Source organism: Petromyzon marinus, chromosome 6 (genome assembly GCF_048934315.1).
Source record: "Petromyzon marinus isolate PM22_M1 ecotype Great Lakes invasive population chromosome 6, UKy_Petmar_22M1.pri1.0, whole genome shotgun sequence".
In the NCBI taxonomy this organism is placed as follows: domain Eukaryota; kingdom Metazoa; phylum Chordata; class Hyperoartia; order Petromyzontiformes; family Petromyzontidae; genus Petromyzon; species Petromyzon marinus.
In genome coordinates, this window is record NC_133672.1 from 14215688 (window position 1) to 14232877 (window position 17190).

The 17190-nt window shown below is 42.5% G+C and overlaps 1 protein-coding gene across 12 annotated transcripts in view; it reads left to right on the plus strand.

Moving 5' to 3' along the window:
• The window catches only part of LOC116939440 (MAP/microtubule affinity-regulating kinase 3-like), a 46634-nt gene that overhangs the window by 25660 nt on the left and 3784 nt on the right, over positions 1 to 17190 (plus strand). For 4 of the 12 annotated variants that reach the window (XM_032947781.2, XM_032947785.2, XM_032947782.2 and 1 more), the window contains exons 7-16: positions 414 to 470; positions 1222 to 1458; positions 2474 to 2593; positions 7684 to 7783; positions 8180 to 8292; positions 8526 to 8688; positions 8854 to 9086; positions 9355 to 9458; positions 10029 to 10205; positions 12364 to 12642. In XM_032947781.2, coding sequence (XP_032803672.1) covers positions 414 to 470; positions 1222 to 1458; positions 2474 to 2593; positions 7684 to 7783; positions 8180 to 8292; positions 8526 to 8688; positions 8854 to 9086; positions 9355 to 9458; positions 10029 to 10205; positions 12364 to 12642 — 1583 coding nt within the window. Of the gene's footprint in view, positions 1 to 413; positions 471 to 1221; positions 1459 to 2473; positions 2594 to 7683; positions 7784 to 8179; positions 8293 to 8525; positions 8689 to 8853; positions 9087 to 9354; positions 9459 to 10028; positions 10206 to 12363; positions 12643 to 13878; positions 13906 to 17190 lie in introns of all 12 variants that reach the window. The other 8 variants (XM_032947786.2, XM_032947790.2, XM_032947787.2 and 5 more) reach the window with 4 other exon arrangements.

Here is a 17190-nt window from a genome sequence, read left to right on the forward strand (position 1 = left end):
ATATATAAGCAGTCAGTGCAATATGGGGCAGTGGAGCTGATGGTCATGTTATGCATTCACTGTTAATCATCAATCTTACTCCAGCAGCAACCTGTTAAACTGGCTAATCTATCAACCCATGTACTCTAAAAGCCTCTGTATTTTCCAGTTTAAAAAAAAATGTGCTTGAGAGGAAACTGCAGATGTTTGTGAGATGCAACTAGCCATTAAATGTGCTACATCTAACCCCTTAGTACTGCTTTTATATCTGCTTGCAACTACTGAGAGCATTACTTTTATATGTTGTCTTACTGTTAATGAAACAATGCCACCACTTTCATTATTGATGCATTGGTGTACGGGAAATCTGCTCTTTGTAATGATTTTAATGTTATTGAACTTTTATCAACAATTTCTTCATGTTTCCTTTCTAGATTGTATCTGCTGTGCAATACTGCCACCAGAAACACATTGTACACAGAGACCTCAAAGTGAGTTATTCTGCCAGTTACCATGCTTTTATATCCACTACACTTTGAGCATGTGCAAGTATTCATTTTATGACTTAATAACAGACGAATTGTTATTGAACCTACGATAACTAACAAGTCTGTGCCAATTGCATATTAATAACATTGTAAAGGTAACTAGATCTTTTTTTCCTGTGACGAACATTTGTATTTCTTTTTTTTATATTTTTTTATGTTCACATTTCACAATGCATGGTACTTATTTACGGAGCTTATTGGGATTTTATAGGGTTGGCTGATCTTATCTTAAAATAAACACGAAAGATGTTGGAAAAGAAGAGGGGGTAGGTGGGGAAAGGAGGCTAAAATTGGAGGGTTAGGAGCTGTGTATGTTGACTGAGTGGGATCTCATACAGTTAAAAAGGTGTGTGTCCTGGTGACACTGGGCCAGTGGGTCTCAGATATCTCGGGGCAGGGTTAAAAAAAATTAACAATTGATCCCATGCTCCTTTAAGTCAGCCTCTTTCAAGCATTGTCCCTGATGATCCAGGGAGGCTTATTGTGATAGAGGGAATTATTCCATGGCACTAAGGAAGGGGGTTCGTGAGATTTCCACATGCTCAAATATATATATCTTTTTTAATTAAAACGGGTCAACTTTTTTCGCATGGAGCACGTTAAGCAGACGTAATAACAATCTCTCATTTGCCGCATGTCCTGCGTGAAATGGTACTGTGGTGTTGATGAACACCCCCCCCCCCCCCCCGCGCAGGCGGAGAATCTTCTCCTGGACGCCGACATGAACATCAAGATCGCCGACTTTGGCTTCAGCAACGAGTTCACGCTGGGCAGCAAGCTGGACACGTTCTGCGGGAGCCCCCCCTACGCCGCGCCCGAGCTCTTCCAGGGCAAGAAGTACGACGGGCCCGAGGTGGACGTGTGGAGCCTCGGAGTGATCCTCTACACGCTCGTCAGCGGGTCGCTGCCCTTCGACGGCCAGAATCTCAAAGTGCGTTTGCATGTTGGGGGGAAGAGGGGGCTGTGGGCCAGTTAAACAATTATCCCATTACACCTTTGTCCACAAACCTGCAAGCAAGCCGCTTACACTCCAGTGGTGATGCCGCTACCAGTTTGTCCTGAATGGTGGCTCTTATTGTGTGGGGGGCATACTAGTGATTGGTACCATGTACATGTATGTGCATCAGTGAGTGAATTCTGATGCACGTAATTTTATTATTTTAGTTTTAAGAACTGCTATGCAAAATTACAACTTATGTTTTTTTTATCCCACAAAGACAAGACCACCTCACATGGTCAAAAAGTGATTTTGCCTATGGTAATCACCAGTAATAATTTTTCATTCAGGATAGTTTTTTTAAAGTCCAGCTATGATTATTTTTTGGAACCTACATCACGTCTGGTTTTTGCCAACCGCATATATGGAAACACATTTTCATGAGGAAGTGTGGCAACAGGGTGTCGCGGCAAAGTAAGTTTAGAGGTGTCCAGATAAGTCAGAGGCCAGAGCTCATACCGTCTGGATCCTGGTTTCAAGCAGCTACCTGTGATTAAACCTGCTTCTCAAGAGTGAGTTGATAGTCTTAGCTCGGTCACCAATGAATACACAAAAAACCTGTAACATAAAATTTGTCTGCAAAATATGGCTGGTTTCCATGTATAATAGTTTAAAATAACAGTTTGACTTTCATAAGATGAATATTATTAATGTTGAGTGGCAGCATGAGTAGAAAATTGCTTTCCCCTATCGTGTGGACTAGATGTTACTTGAAGGGATCTCGAGAGGTAGCTCTGGTATCTGCTTCTATGGGCCATTCTCTGACAAATCATTGTACTGCTCTTCGACATATCTAATAGGATTCTTCAACTTGTTGCATGATACCAATAGCACAATTTGAGATAAAATAAGTTTGAAAACTGTATGTAGAAAATATATATTATGGGTAGGTGGTTAACCATGGGTAAAGAGCCGACTCAAGGGGGCTTTTTGCGCATGTGCTGTGTAGGAGCTTCGCGAGCGTGTGCTGCGCGGGAAGTACCGCATCCCCTTCTACATGTCCACCGACTGTGAGAACCTGCTCAAGCGCTTCCTGGTGCTCAACCCTGCCAAGCGGGGCAGCCTGGAGGTCAGCTGCAGTGCTTGTATGTGTGTGTCAGAGGTGTGCGCTGTTGAGATGATGCCTGGTTGCATGTGTGTGCGTGCTTGTTCTTGCCAGTTTCAAGCACGAGAATTACTGGAGATCACTGGCTGAAACAGTGTGCGCCCGTTCGATTACCTCGATGCGGGTTTGATTACTGGCATTGATGCTGAACATGTACATGACATGTGGTGTCTGAACCTACCCTGTAATGGTCCTAGGTTGACTTGAGCCTTAAATTATTCGCTGATCCAGTGTGTGAACTTAAGCACTGGGAATAAAAAGGTAGCTTGATGCCGTGCTGGCCTCACCACACGCTCATGGGTTTTCTCAACTTTAATTGATGTTGACAACACTGTAAATTTGGGATGCTTTTTTGCCTTCATTTTTGGTTTTCCTACAGCTAAAAACCATCTGGGTGTTGCTGGTAAACAGGGTTTCCTTTAAATATATATTGAAAATCCTGTGGCAAGGTTGGAGTCTTGGAAAAGTGTGTGTAAAACGATACTAGCGTGTCCTATTGAAGATTGCCTTCTGCGTCGGTGGTTGTTCCCCGAGAGGCTGGCCTAGCAGGTGCAGTGGTCTCGCTCTGGCAAGGGAAATGTATGCCCCATAAGGTATACAGTTGCTCAGAGTGTTGTCCATTTGACCCTGTTTACAGGAAATGCTGTTTTGGAACAGGGGGCTTAGCACAGTTTATTCATAGCTTATGCACAAGTTTATGATTAGGTAGATGAGTAGCACTTTGTGGCATGCAGGAGCTATTTTATTACAACTGTATGGTATGTCATGAAAGCCTTTTCATCGTAGAATAGTTCTACACCCATTCATGTATGAACAAGTTCCTAAAGTAACAGACCTTATCTCTTACCATGACGTTAGCACATACATTGGTCATTATTTGAAGAAATGGGCCTGTTGATACCTGGTTTACCAGATGTCTCTGTGTGGACAGTTGTAAAAGGAGACTCGAGCTAGACTAAGACAAGAGGCTAACCTCCCTGTTCCTGATGACGAATTTATGTTCTTCGAGTGCTCGTATCAACTCTCAAGCATCGGCATCGTGTCTTATCTTGTAAAGTGTTGTGCTTTTTTGATTATTTTGATAAAACTAAAATAGCAGCATTCTTAAAAAATGGTTAAAATGCACGATTGTTTTAAATATAGCTCACAATGTACATTACATTGTGTTTTGGGGATTTTTACTGGGATTTTATGCGCTGCATAGCTCACATGGGCTGCTGAAGTGAAGAACAAATCTTAGGCAAACCCAAAATCTGCACCATCAGCCGTGGGATTGCTTTTGGCACCAGTGGAGTAATTGAGTGAAATTTCATTCAACTTAACAAATACATTCTTGGTTCTTTCGGTAAAGTCACGTAGAAGGGAAACAATAAAATAATATTGTTTCCTTTCTACGTGACTTTACCGAAAGAACCAAGAATATGAATCCCTGCAGTCACGAAAGCTTTAAATCAAAATTTAACAAATACAATTATATTTTTTTTAGCATGTGTTATTGCCTTGTACAAATGTACAATATCGTTTAGCCAATTGTCTACATTTATTTTTGTATATTATGTGCTGTATTTCCCAGGTCTTCCTTGCACAAGGAGACATTTTGTCTCCTGTAAGCTTTCATCCAGTTGTAAATAAAGGTTGTTCTACCACAGTGTGCAGCACTCAAGCTTTACGGTGGGGCTCAGTGGAGGGCTTTTGCAGCCAATCTGCATACAACCAGTTGTGATCTTGTGGCTTTCAACAAATACAAAAGTGCTCTTATAGGAAACTGTAGTTCATAAAGTACATGGAGGACCGAGTGTTGAGTGTGGCTTCTGTTTTTAGGTTCAGCTATTTTGGACATATATTCTATGCTGCTTTTGATATCCTAAAATAACTTCTCACATTGAGCAATGAAGCATTCAGCTCTATGCAATCACAGTGATACAGTCGACTATTGAATTATCCGCATGCGGTCTATCCGATTTGCGGATTAACCGCGCACCTGAGATTTTCACGGAAAGTAACAACTCATGGATTTTTTCTTAAGCCCAAATGAATCATCTAAAAAGTGATACATTGTTGTTCTTGGAAATGTTTATTACAAGTCATGTGCTTAAACCGAACAAATATGTGCTCCGGTTAATCCGAAATCCACGTGAACGTCAGTACAGTACAGTAGTTGCATTTCTTTGACAGTGGGTGGAATTTGATTTTGATTGGTGTGGCTCTGCTATCCGCTTAGTGGGCGGAGTCGTCTGCGCGGCAGAAGGAAAGTGTTATTACTGAGCACACACATTGATCGGTCGATCGTTAGTATTCGTTCTAAATCAAAATCACTTTTGTATGGACTTTTGTAATAGAACAAGGTCAATACATTATTTAATACAAATTATATTTTTGTTCACAAACAAGCTCGATTTTCTTAATTTAAACATAATTTATACCTATATTAGTGGTTTTTGGCAGAGATCCGCGGAAAATTAATATTTTTGGATTATCCGCCATTTTTTATTATCCGCGGCCGTCATTGGCGCGGATAATCGAGAGTACTGTACATAATTTAAATTCTGTTGTTACGTTTTGCCATGAAATTTCATACTGTTTACAGTAAGGTACGAGGCAGGTAGGAACCCCTACCTCAGCAATAATAGGTGTCCTCTGTGGTTTCCTTTAAGCAAAGATAACTTTAATAAAGGATACAAAATGTTAGTCAAGGGTTAAATTTATCGTTCATATTTCACCACGTAATGATGCATTACAAGTGAAGTAGCAGCTCCGCAATATTGAAAACCATAGGCTGTGATGCAGCGTGTTCACTGGCAGGTGTTAATGAACACAGCTTTGTCACCGATTGCCATAAGTGGGCCAATGTGAGGTTGCTTCACAGCCAAACGATCGCTCCCATCCACCTACAATTACAGTTAAATGTCACTGTTGTCATTCAAGTTGAGCCCACATTGAGTATTTTATATATATTTTTTAATCCCTTGCAATTCAAAGTGTTTTTTTTTCCATTAATCACATTGGTTTCTAGGTTGATACCTTTCTAAGTATTGTCCCATTTCACCTTTTAGTTCTGCTTTTATAATGATAGCTGTGCAGAGTTGTCAATTTTGATACAAACATTTTGACTTGAAGGTTATATCTAAATTTTAGCGTTCAAGCCTAATGGCAAATTGTGTAAAAATATGCGGTGTACAAGTCCCACTGCATTGACAACTGAACTAAATGATGCTACTTGTTGTACTGTGTTTGTGTAAGGCAGATGCCAAATTCTTCAACCGTGTCCACTGTTTGTGTAGTTTAATTCGGGCATGCAGGAGGTGGAAGCATGTTGTTTAACTCCCACCTTGGTAGTAGCCTCGTAGGTGTGCACAAGGTGCGATTCACAGTTTTTAATGGGAAATAGAAAAATTGCCGCTGGCGATTGGAGGTGGGTGCTTTCTCCTGTCACTTCTCAGCAGTGTGCCTTCTCATGTTCAATTGCAAGCTCGTAGTTGTGTCACCGGAATAACCCAGGAAACTGAGACACCATCCTCAAAAGAGAGGCAGGGTTGGCATTCATAAAACAGCCAAGATTTGGATGAAGCTGTTGATGTCATTAAATCCACCATTTGTCTCTTTAGTTTGTTTATTATATGTGTTCTGTTTTTTGTCTGTATATAACAATGTGAAAATGTAATTCTTTACAATTTTCACGTGTTTAATTCGTATTTGTATCCTTATTGTATTTGTATCCATCATGGTTTGATTTAGGAATGTGTTAACATTAATGGGTTTTATTGTAAATGTGTACAGTTTTTTAGCTCATCTGTTATCATGAGCATTAATAAGACAATGTGACTAGACTGGTGTCTTCCTTGGAAAATGTAATCCTGGGTGCTCAAACAGTATGTGACATCAACAGTCGTGATGTCAACAGTGCATTCATTATGCACTGTCAGCTGTTTTGAAATGTATGATTTAGAGTTTTCTATTTGAGCGTGGAAGGGAATGTACTTCTGATTTTCCTTCAGCTAGCAGCGGTTGGGTGTTTGGTTTTGCTGGAGCTTGTGTGATTCTTTCTTTGCATATTCCTGCTTATGTTTACTTGTTGCTCAGAAAACGTAAATAAAAGCACAGCAGTAGTACAGCACTTTGCTGTGGCGTAAACATGCAGACTCGAACTTAATAATAAATATTGGCGGTGCTCCCACATGGGTCCGATCTTTATAGTAAAACAAGCAAGGGGCAAAAGGTTCCACTGGCCTAAGCGATAGCATTATCGCATGTTGTGGCTACTTGTGGGAGGGAGTGATGACTGCCTTGCCTGTGTGTGTGCCCATGTGCTTTGTGTTTGTAGTGGGTGGGGCCTGTCGCTGGGCTTGCACCGGCAGATCAAGGGCGATCTGGCCAATTGGCGTTGAGTGGGTGTGGTTTGAAGGGCGTTATTGGACCGGCTGTGGTACATCCTCGCTTTGAGTGCCAGCCGATTGGTCCAGTGCCAGGAATTGATGAGTCGAGCTCATAGTGTGATGGTGCCTCCAGCGGACACGTGCTGACCCTGGGATGATAATGATCCCCATTTGCAGTGATTAACTGCTGCATATTTGTTTTGATATTGTAACTCGTGAGGGAGTCCATAACCACCAGCAGCTAAAGTTGCAATAACTTTCATTTAGTAATTGCAGTACAATTACAGAAATGTTTGGCAGAACTATTGCATTGCAATACTGCGAAAGCTGCTTCGCTTTGCACTGGATTGGCCAATACATTTCCCTACAGAAAATGAAACTTCTTGCCTGTGTGGCAATGGCAGACCCTTGGTTTTTTTTCTCCTGCACTTTAATGGGGTGGCATAATTGTGTAAAAAAAGAGCATTTCATAGGAAGGAGTGGGTTTCTGTTTAGTGTGAGTCAGTCTTTCAGCATGAGCAAGCTGTTTGGCAATTGTGTTTTGTGATATGGTGCTATGCCTCAACACAAGCCCCTGCTGTACTATAGGTGGTGTTAATTTTTGCCTGTGCATATTTACGACTTGCCCCATTGTCGCTAACACGAAGTCAATTCACGTTTCGTTTGTCTCGTTGGCAACAGCAAATCATGAAAGACCGGTGGATGAACGTCGGCCACGAGGAGGATGAGCTCAAGCCATACGTGGAGCCCACACTAGACATCAACGACACCAAGAGGATAGGTAATGCCTCACACGGTTGGGTGGGGAGGGGGGGTGGTCACACCTAGCCAAGACACGTCCATCACTGAGGGCCCTGCATTGGGAGCTGTTTAATATCAAAGAATGACTACAGAGCAAAAACATGGCAATGTAAATACAAAGTTTTTGCACAACATAGTATCGTAACAAAGCCAAATTCTTTTCACTTCACTGATGAATTGCGACCTGTGATAATATCCTTGTGATAATGTGATGACTTGGTAAGAACTGCAAGTATAAATGTGCCTGGAATATATTGCTATCGATCGGTATGATGCAATGCGAGACGTTGCAGCACTTCATCATAAAAATAAAATCCTTTTAGTTTGGAGAATGTGAAAGTTAATTAATGTTTTGACGGTGCCATGTTGTATGCAGAGACGATGGTTGAGATGGGATACTCGCGCGACGAGATCCGGGACTCGCTTACGAACATGAAGTATGACGAGATCCTGGCCACGTACCTGCTCCTTGGCCGCAAGCCCTCTGAGGTGCCGTATGCTGGCAGCTGTGATTGTGACTGGTTCAACATTTTACAGCTGTGTAATTTCACATTAAGAGCTGAAGTGTTGAGACATCTACTTTTTGGATTTAAGCAATTGTTTTACAAAAAATTTTATAAGTTATAAAACACAAAGCCAAGATGCATGTATAAAACGATGGAAGCTTAATTGGCAATTTGCCTACATTTTGCTTGACTAACTTCTTGGCTTTTCCATTTCAGCTGGAGGGGAGTGACTCGTGTTCCGGAAGTAACCTGTCGCTGGCCAAGCCCCTGCGGCCCAGCAGTGACCTCAACAACAGCTCGGTGCCATCGCCGTCTCACGGCAAGGTGCAACGCAGCGTCTCTGCCAACCAGAAGCAACAGCGGCGTTACAGTGACCATGGTGAGCCTAAGCACTATGCCTCGCTGTCATTAACTTTCCAGCCTAAATGTATGCCTGTGACTGCTAGGCAAATGCCCCCTGTCCACTCAGTGAAGGCAATGCCATGGTTCTTCCCCTCCTTGCCCATCTAACCTGTCCTCTGGCGCCCGTTCTCCACTCTTGCAGTGGGACCACAGATCCCACCGTCGGCGTCGTACAACAAGCGGGCGGGGGCCGGTGCCGGGGCGTTGCCCACCATTGACCCAGATGGCGATGCTGCCCGGGAAGATTTGACTAGAAAATCAGGCAGCAGTGCGAATAAGGCAGATGTGCCGGCAAGCCCTGTCGTCGGATCAGCCGCCAATCCCAACAAGGCCGAAATCCCTAACCGCAAAAAAGGAGGCAACACCCAGCCCCCGGTGAGTTTTTTTTTCTTCCCTCTGGGTTTTATTTTTACTGCCACAGCTTGTTCTGATATCTAAACCCCTGAATGCATTTTAAAAGGTGAAATTTTCATGGTGTTACAAGCTGCTCTTTATGAGCCCTCGGGGAAAAATTGGGTTTTTGGATTGCATGGACCTCACTTATGGCTACACTGTGAGCTTGGAGTGACATCCCAATTGTCACATCCTGCACGGGAATGAATGGAATGAAAGTGTTTCTTTTCATGTCCCCTGGCAAATACAGAACAGCGCGCTGCCGGCCGGCATGTCACGCCGAAACACATACGTGTACGGGGAGAAGGCAAGCGGGGAGCGGCAGACCAGTGTGCATAACGGCAAGGAAAACAGGTATAGGCGTCACGCACACTACGGTACACTTCCAGCTGTGGCATTCAACCTCAATGTTCCCTCACCCAAGTGTTTCCAGGGTGTATACTTCAGCCAAGTTACCTTTTAGAAAATATGCTCTGAATGAATTTTGCTCTCTTGAATTGAATACATAATTGGGACATAGCATATAAGGTATTTGTTTACGTGCGGCATTGTTTTCACGTAAACTTGGGTGCACGGCCTCGGCATTGTCAATCCAAGCCATTTGTGTAAATTGAAACGTTGAGATTGCTTTGTGCAGTGTTCATGTTTCCAAGACAGCAGGTTTGTTGTGCCCTTGGAACATGTGTCAGCTGTTGTGTGCTTGACTCACGTTGGTGACAATCTAATGGGTGCCTTTCTTTTGGTCCTTGTTCCCTTGTTTTGTGTGTGGTGTTTTGTGTGCACGTGTCTCACTTTTTTATGTGATTTTAAAAAATCCCTCCTACTTGCCTATATTTTTCCTCTCGACACCTCGCCTTCCCCATTTTACTCAAATGTATTCCAAAACCCTATTTTCGCCATCTCATGCATGGAAATGCATTGCAGTTTGACAGAAATGCCACCACTGTTTTTGGCTAGTGCCCGTGCCCCCAGCCCCGGTGCCATCCCACCTCTGTCGGCTGCACCGGGCTATGCCAGGCACCACAAGTCGATGTCAGCATCCGGCTTTCCAGCCAGACTCTCACTGACTTCCGATAAATCAACAGAGTCCCTGAGGCCAACGTAAGCGTGACCGGGTGGTTTTCCAGCATCCTGTGCGAACCTCCAACCTGCGGCTTAGTATACACAGCGCTGCCGAGACCCTCTTATAACACACTCGCTTGTCTTACAGTTGTTTAGCTTTAATATTGTTTGCCCCTTTGATGGATGTTGTCATGTGGCTTGCGGTCTTAGTGTTGTTTGAACACATAGTTGCTTGCTGTTGGCATGTGGAAGAGGTCAGATTGATGCTTGTGCACAATTGCATTTTTTCTTGGCAATGCTATTTTTAAAAAAAAATTGTTCTGCTTGTTAAACAGAATCTGTCGTTGATGTGTTTTGTTCTTTCATTGCATTCAATTGAAGTTTGTCTTCTGTTGGAATTAAATTGATCAAGTATCCAAGGCTACCCATTTTAAATTCTCGCAAGTTGACAAAAGTAACTCACAAGTGCCCAACAACTTTGGCTGGTGGCAAAATGAAAAAGAGCATGGCTAGATTTTTATAGATTCCAATAAACACTATGGCCTGACCAAACCAATACATTTTGTGGTGCCACAGAAGAATCTACCTCTGCATTGCCATTGATTACAGTGCCCTCTCCTCATGTCAAACATCACCCTGCTGAATAGAGCATTAGTCATGCTGAGAGCACCCTTTTGCGTGCTTTTAGATGTGCTCTGATGACTCGGTGCTATTGTGCCACACCACAGTCGATGCTTTGTCTCTCTAGGCAACGCATAGAATGTGGCAAAAGCAGACACCATTTGCCAGCCGTCCTGAGAGGTTGTTAAACTTATGATTTGTCAATTGTGATAATGTGCAGATTGTGGCAAAACCAAAGTAGATACTGAAGCAAATAGTCAATTGCATTTTTTAAATCTGCGATTGACAATTACTCAGTTTTCTACCCATTCAGGCAAGTCTCATCTCATACTGCTAATACACCATTTGCACAAGAACAACATGGAAAAAATGTGTTAATGTAGCAGTACAATTGCATTTAATACGATAAAATATTCTGAAGTTGTTTACGAAATTGGCCGAGGCGAGTGTAACTTGCGTAAAATGTATTTTTATAGTTTTCTACAAAAAAATGTAAAAGAAACATTTTTTCTTTGGAATGTAAACGTTATCTTTGTGGTGGTAGCAGACCACCAATTGGTTGCGGTAAGTTCTGTTTTAAGTTATCGGTGCTTCTGTCGACGTATTTGGCATGGCAGATAATGAAAATGTAGCGACGTCTCTTCCAGGAATCGGCGTAACCTGTATAAAAGCACTATCTGTTCTGGGTGTAACGGAAATGGCAATGGGACAGAACAATCTATCATTGCCTGACCATGATTCTTCTTCGTGGTTTGCTGATAATGTTATCAGCTTCCACCTAAATCATTTATTTCCTTCTGTGATATTTTTCCTGCTGAATTAAGGTTTTATGGCATTTGTTTAGTTTTATGGTATCCAAAACAGGAGAAAACAAAAGTGATGGTTCATGCTCTGCGACCAAAAGTTTAAATGCAAAGAAAAATCTTTATTCCATTGCCACCTGAGTTGAGCCCACAGATGGGGTTCATGCTGCAGCTTATCCAGTACTATAGAAGCCTGTAGGGTTAAAACTAGTCAAATACTTGGCGATTTTTTTAAGAGTGAGATGGGACCTGTTGTTTATTCAAAATAGGTGACGAAATCTGATATACCTTAGCCATTTTAGAGAATCATCTGGTCACAACATAGTGCCATTAAGTACCTTCCTGTGATGTCACTTGTTCACAGAAAAGCATGGCCCAGATATTGGTGCTCAGTAAGATAGGTCACAGCTATCTTCGATTGACCTGTTGCCAATAACACTGCGGTTATCGATAGAAATGGCAGCACATTGTTACACATAGTGTTAACAGAGAAATAGCCTGGGCAATATTAGCTGTCATCACTCTTTAAGAAATCGCTACATGTTGACTGAGCTTTTTAAGCTTTTAGCAAGACACCCGCACTTGTCGTTCACCTTAAACGTTCACCTTAAACAAACGCCGCCTTTGCAGCAGATTAAGAGCAAGGCTTCACCTCGGATAGGTGGGCAGGGGAAAGCCATTTTCTCACCGCCTTACATTTTTGTGTCCTTGCTGCCACAGCATCGCCCCTCACCTGTGCCCCGTTGCCCCTTTTATGCCTGCGGGGAGAGCAGCTCGTCATCCGGCCAGCGTGTGCCCGTAGCCTCCCCGTCGGCGCACAACATCGGAGTGTCTGCGCCGGGGCCCACGGGTGCCACGCCGGACCGTACCCGCTTCCCGCGTGGCAGCTCGAGCCGCAGCACCTTCCATGGCGGGCAGCTGCGCGAGCGCAAGAACGCCACGTACAACGGGCCACCGGGCTCGCCCACGCTTTCGCATGACACGGCGCAGGCACGTCAGCGGGGTGCCACGGGCAACATCTTCAGCAAGCTCACCTCCAAGTTCAGTCGCAGGTAAATGGCGAGTATCGGCACGCGTTTTTAGGGCAGTTAATAGCCCCTTTTTTTAAAGGTAAAAGTGGTCTGACATTCAGTGGAATTATTACATGCAGACTCAGGTGAAGTCTCAAATTGTGGACTTCAACATGTTAATCGGTTAAGTATAATGTATTTTTACTCTGATAAACTTGTATTGTTGTATTTGATGCAGCTATTTTCAATGTCTTTACAGTGTTTGGGATTCTGGAGTGAATGACATCCAATGTAAATTTATACTCCCAGAGTTGAGAGTTTCAGCTGCATAAATCCTCCATTGGGTATTGCCCGTACAAAGCATGTACAATGTTCTGCGACACTTGTGGGACACGCTTAGCAGTGATTGACATGTTGTGGCTTTTGGCTACGAGGTGTAGTGTACGTTAAGAAATAAATGTTTGTTGGGCTTCATGGGTCCAATATTTGCATGTTGTGTCAATGTGTGGCCAGTTTCCATCTTGATTGGCTCTCGGCAAATGACCGATTGGACAGCTAGTTACTCTTCATAGAAGTTAGATTCTGCCTGTCCCGTGTACCACACGTGGTAGTGGATGATGCGTTTCCCATTAGGTGTTCTTTTTTTTTGTTAATAAAGGAAAATACTGGCCAGTGTCCACCCTTACTCTAATAGCGAGCCATTACTGTTTTTTTTAAATGCAACCAAATTTATATTTCAAGTCTGTTTAAGAAGACCAAAGGATTAAGATTCAAATTCATATGAAATGGGACACTGAATAGTTGATATGTAAACTTGCTGTTTTGCACAGCTGACAGCATACATGTATCCTTTCAAGTGTAGTCTTTAGATTAGCTCGTGAACATTTATTAAAGCAGAAACTCAAGGTAGCACCAGGGCCAGAGTCGGTCTCCCTCGTATCAACATTGTCACACTACGCAAAGTAATCAATTTAAACCGCGTTGACTTGGGAGCCCAGGTTGACTCGCACATAGCCACAAATACTGACTTCACCTTAACTTACTCTTCCAATGCAGTTGTAGAGTATCAATGCAATCATTTTCAGTATATATTTTAATTCACGTTACATTGTGAATTTTCTGCGAAGGTAAAAGTTATAATTGATCAATGTAAGGTTGTTTGTGAGTGCTAGTACTTGTTAAATATACACTGCTTTGTCGCCTAATAAAAATAATACCTTTGTTTCTGTTTATTTTCTGTGACTGTGATCTTATGTTTCCCCCTTCATTTTGTTTTAGAAATCTCTCTTTCAGATTCAGCAGAAGGTAGGAGCGAGTGCTGTGTTCAACGACCCTCCCCATAACTGCTTTACCCTCCCCACTGCCCCAGCCCTCCCACTCCCAACAGCCTCTCGGTGGGAATCCCTTCTGCTTCCAGGCTTATCTGTAAGCCTAACTCTGCAGTGGACTGGTGGTGGACTCGGATTAATTGTGCCTTGCACGAACATATACAAATTTCACTGACCGTCTCAACCGGGGTGGGTGTGCATGTGCTAACGATCTGAGGCTGCAAGCTCTCTGGTGGCGTGGAGACCAATTAACCCTACTAACATTGTACCAAGTGAAATGTCTCGTGTCTTTCATGTGGGATATGTGTTCCTTTATCCTTTGTTCGTGTTATGCCTCGTCTTCGGCCTGCAGCTCTGCTGGGGAAGGGCTTTGGGTTGTGCAAACATTGTGCTTGTTTGCTTTTCAAGCTGTCATTGTTTTGAATAAATGAAAGGGAATGCCTCTGTGATCATTGGTTGGTGTGTAAAGTGCCCAGAAACTCTCCTTATACAAAAATAGAAAAGCAAATACATAATGCAAGACATGGTCCGTGCACAAGAGAAGATGTATTGGTCATCGATAATATTTTATTTACTGAATTAGGAATGTTGGGGACGAATGCAAGTGAATTGCCAGTGCAAACTGACACCTTGACTTTCTTACCCCCCCCCCCTCGTACTTGAGAGTAGAAAAAAGAATAACGCCTCAAAAATGTAATCAAAATTTACTCAAAAATATTCAATAAAATTTAAATTTTACATTTCAATCAAAAATTTACACATGCGGACCACAGACCCCAAGTTTCACCTATTAAAACCAAACAAAGTGGGAAGTATAGCGGACTAGAGAGGAAGGTATAAAGGGGAGGGCCTGCATATGTTTGCAGTTGCATGTGTTTGTTCGTATAATGAGTTCAGTGGTACCCAGAGCTAGCCGCCAAGGAGGGGGGATGAACCTAGGGCCCACAGTATTTTCAACGGTGGATAACACCGCTCTACAAAAATGCCTCAGGAGGCTTCAGTATCCATCTAAGAGTACCTGGCAAAACTCGTTGGTGGGACAGACCACGTGGCTGTTGCACAACTTTCCGGTATTGAATCGGCATCTGTAAGGGTCGAAGAAGTAGGCGTAACCGTGGTAGAAATGAGCACTTAGTTTCATAAGAATAAATAACCTCATGGGACCATGAGCAAATATGCAACATTGAAGCGGCCTGGCACAGACACCTTAACTTTAAAGTACCAAGGCGGCGGGGTGAGGGTGGGTGGAGGGCACTCTGAATTGGTATTCCTTTGTTTAATCTTTTCGCCTTTGTCATGTTGGTGACCCAGGTCCACTTGCACATGACACTTTCCTCGTTTCTGAGTTTTTACCTGCTTATCCAAAAGACGTGGACCCTTCAGTGCACTCCGAACATTAAGCGTCCTCCACCTCCTTTCCTTGTTCGAATAAGAGTTAGAACAAATTTCGATTTGAAGCTTTCGTGACTGCAAGGATTCATCTTCTTTGGTTCTTTCGGTAAAGTCACGTAGAATGAGCATAAAATAATAAAATAACACTAAAATTCTCACGACGTTTTGGCCACAACGCAAGCGGCCGACAGAGCTTCTGTCGTCCCGATAGTTCTGTACCTTTCACCTGAAGACGGCCGCTTGCGTTGTGGCCGAAACGTCGTGAGAATTTTAGTGTGTTATTTTATTATTTTATTCTCATTCTACGTGACTTTACCGAAAGAACCAAAGAAGCGTTAGAACAAAGCGAAGATAGATATTTTCTATAATTTCACATCCACTTATACAAATGAATATGGGCAAAAAAAATGATACCTTGGAGTGAATTCCAAATTTCAAACATTTTTTTAATATTCCTGTCATTAATGTATGAAATTTGTATTTTTCTTTGTAATGTTGCTCTGTACTGTAGAGACAACGTGCAGTAACTCGAGGGGATGGTTTGCCCCCTGTGAGTCACTTAAGGTGTCCCCAACGTTTGTAATTCAGTTAGTGGCAGCGCTGTGTCTTGCTGCATCCATAGACCACGTCTAGAATCGTGTATATGGCGGCATCTGTTGTGAGGTTTGTGAAAGAGAAATGGATCCAAATAAATCTGGGAAGGCACTGCTGTTTGAAATATTTCACATCTGCAAAGAATTTGTAAATGTGAACCGATTTCATTAAACAGCTACATGAAGGTATTGTTTTATATTGAGGGTTGTGTCCGTAGATGTATTTTAAATTGAATTCAGAATGCAGCTTTGGCCACAGTATAAAGGCTACCAGAAGATCGTCGGGTGGGTATGCCTTATCTACACAAACTTTAAATGAAAGAAGATAAATAACACCTAATAAAAATGTATTCTTAAAATAACAACAGTAACCTACTTATCAAAAGCGTACGTGTGTTCCATTACAATGGATCACATATGTTCACTCATCCTTATTAAGTAGCATGGTTTGTGATACTTGCAAATATTACCAAAAGCATTGACTTAATAAAGTGATGATTATTGGCCTTTGAGATTAATCATACAAGGACGTAGAGAGTCGAGGCAAAGGTAATCCAGTACCAAATGGCATTTTTATTCGGAGCACAGTTTTGTCTCGCGCATCTTCAAAAATATTCTAAATCAAGGAGTGATGGCACGATGGAAATGGTGATTGTAATTGGGTCCACACAATACAAAAGCAGGATAGTACAGTTTATCCGATCAGATCTGTTTGTCTGAGCAACGAAGCAATTCGTTTTATGAGAATAGCCAAATACTAAGAGGATTGTTGTGGAGCTGCCTTTCTGCATTTATTGAAAAACGGGTGCTTAAAAAATACGCGCGTACATTAAGCGGCCCGTCTCAACCAGCTTGAGTACGTGCCGCTTAAAGTTCTGGCGAAAGAAGTTGCATAACAGATCTGCTTGAACACACCATTGTTCAATCGTTTACCTAGCACACTCATCTTCTGCAACCTCGTTTCAATGGAATGAGGAATTCTCTACCTGGAGAATGAGCTCATTCTTTGCCCCAAATAAGCCAAAATAGGTTACTATATTCACATGGCAAGTCATTATAGTTGCTATGCCAGCATAGGTGAACTTTAAAAATTAGAGGATAAGGAAATGAGAAAAATAGATGGGTAATGTAAGCCTTTGAGGACGAATTATGAATACAAATTATCTCAGGAATAATGGTGGCTTCATTGTTGGATAGCTGCAAGCGCATCACTCTTTGAGTAAGACCAGTGCTGCCACCTGCTGTAACTGTCTGCACAACTATAACAAATTAATGAA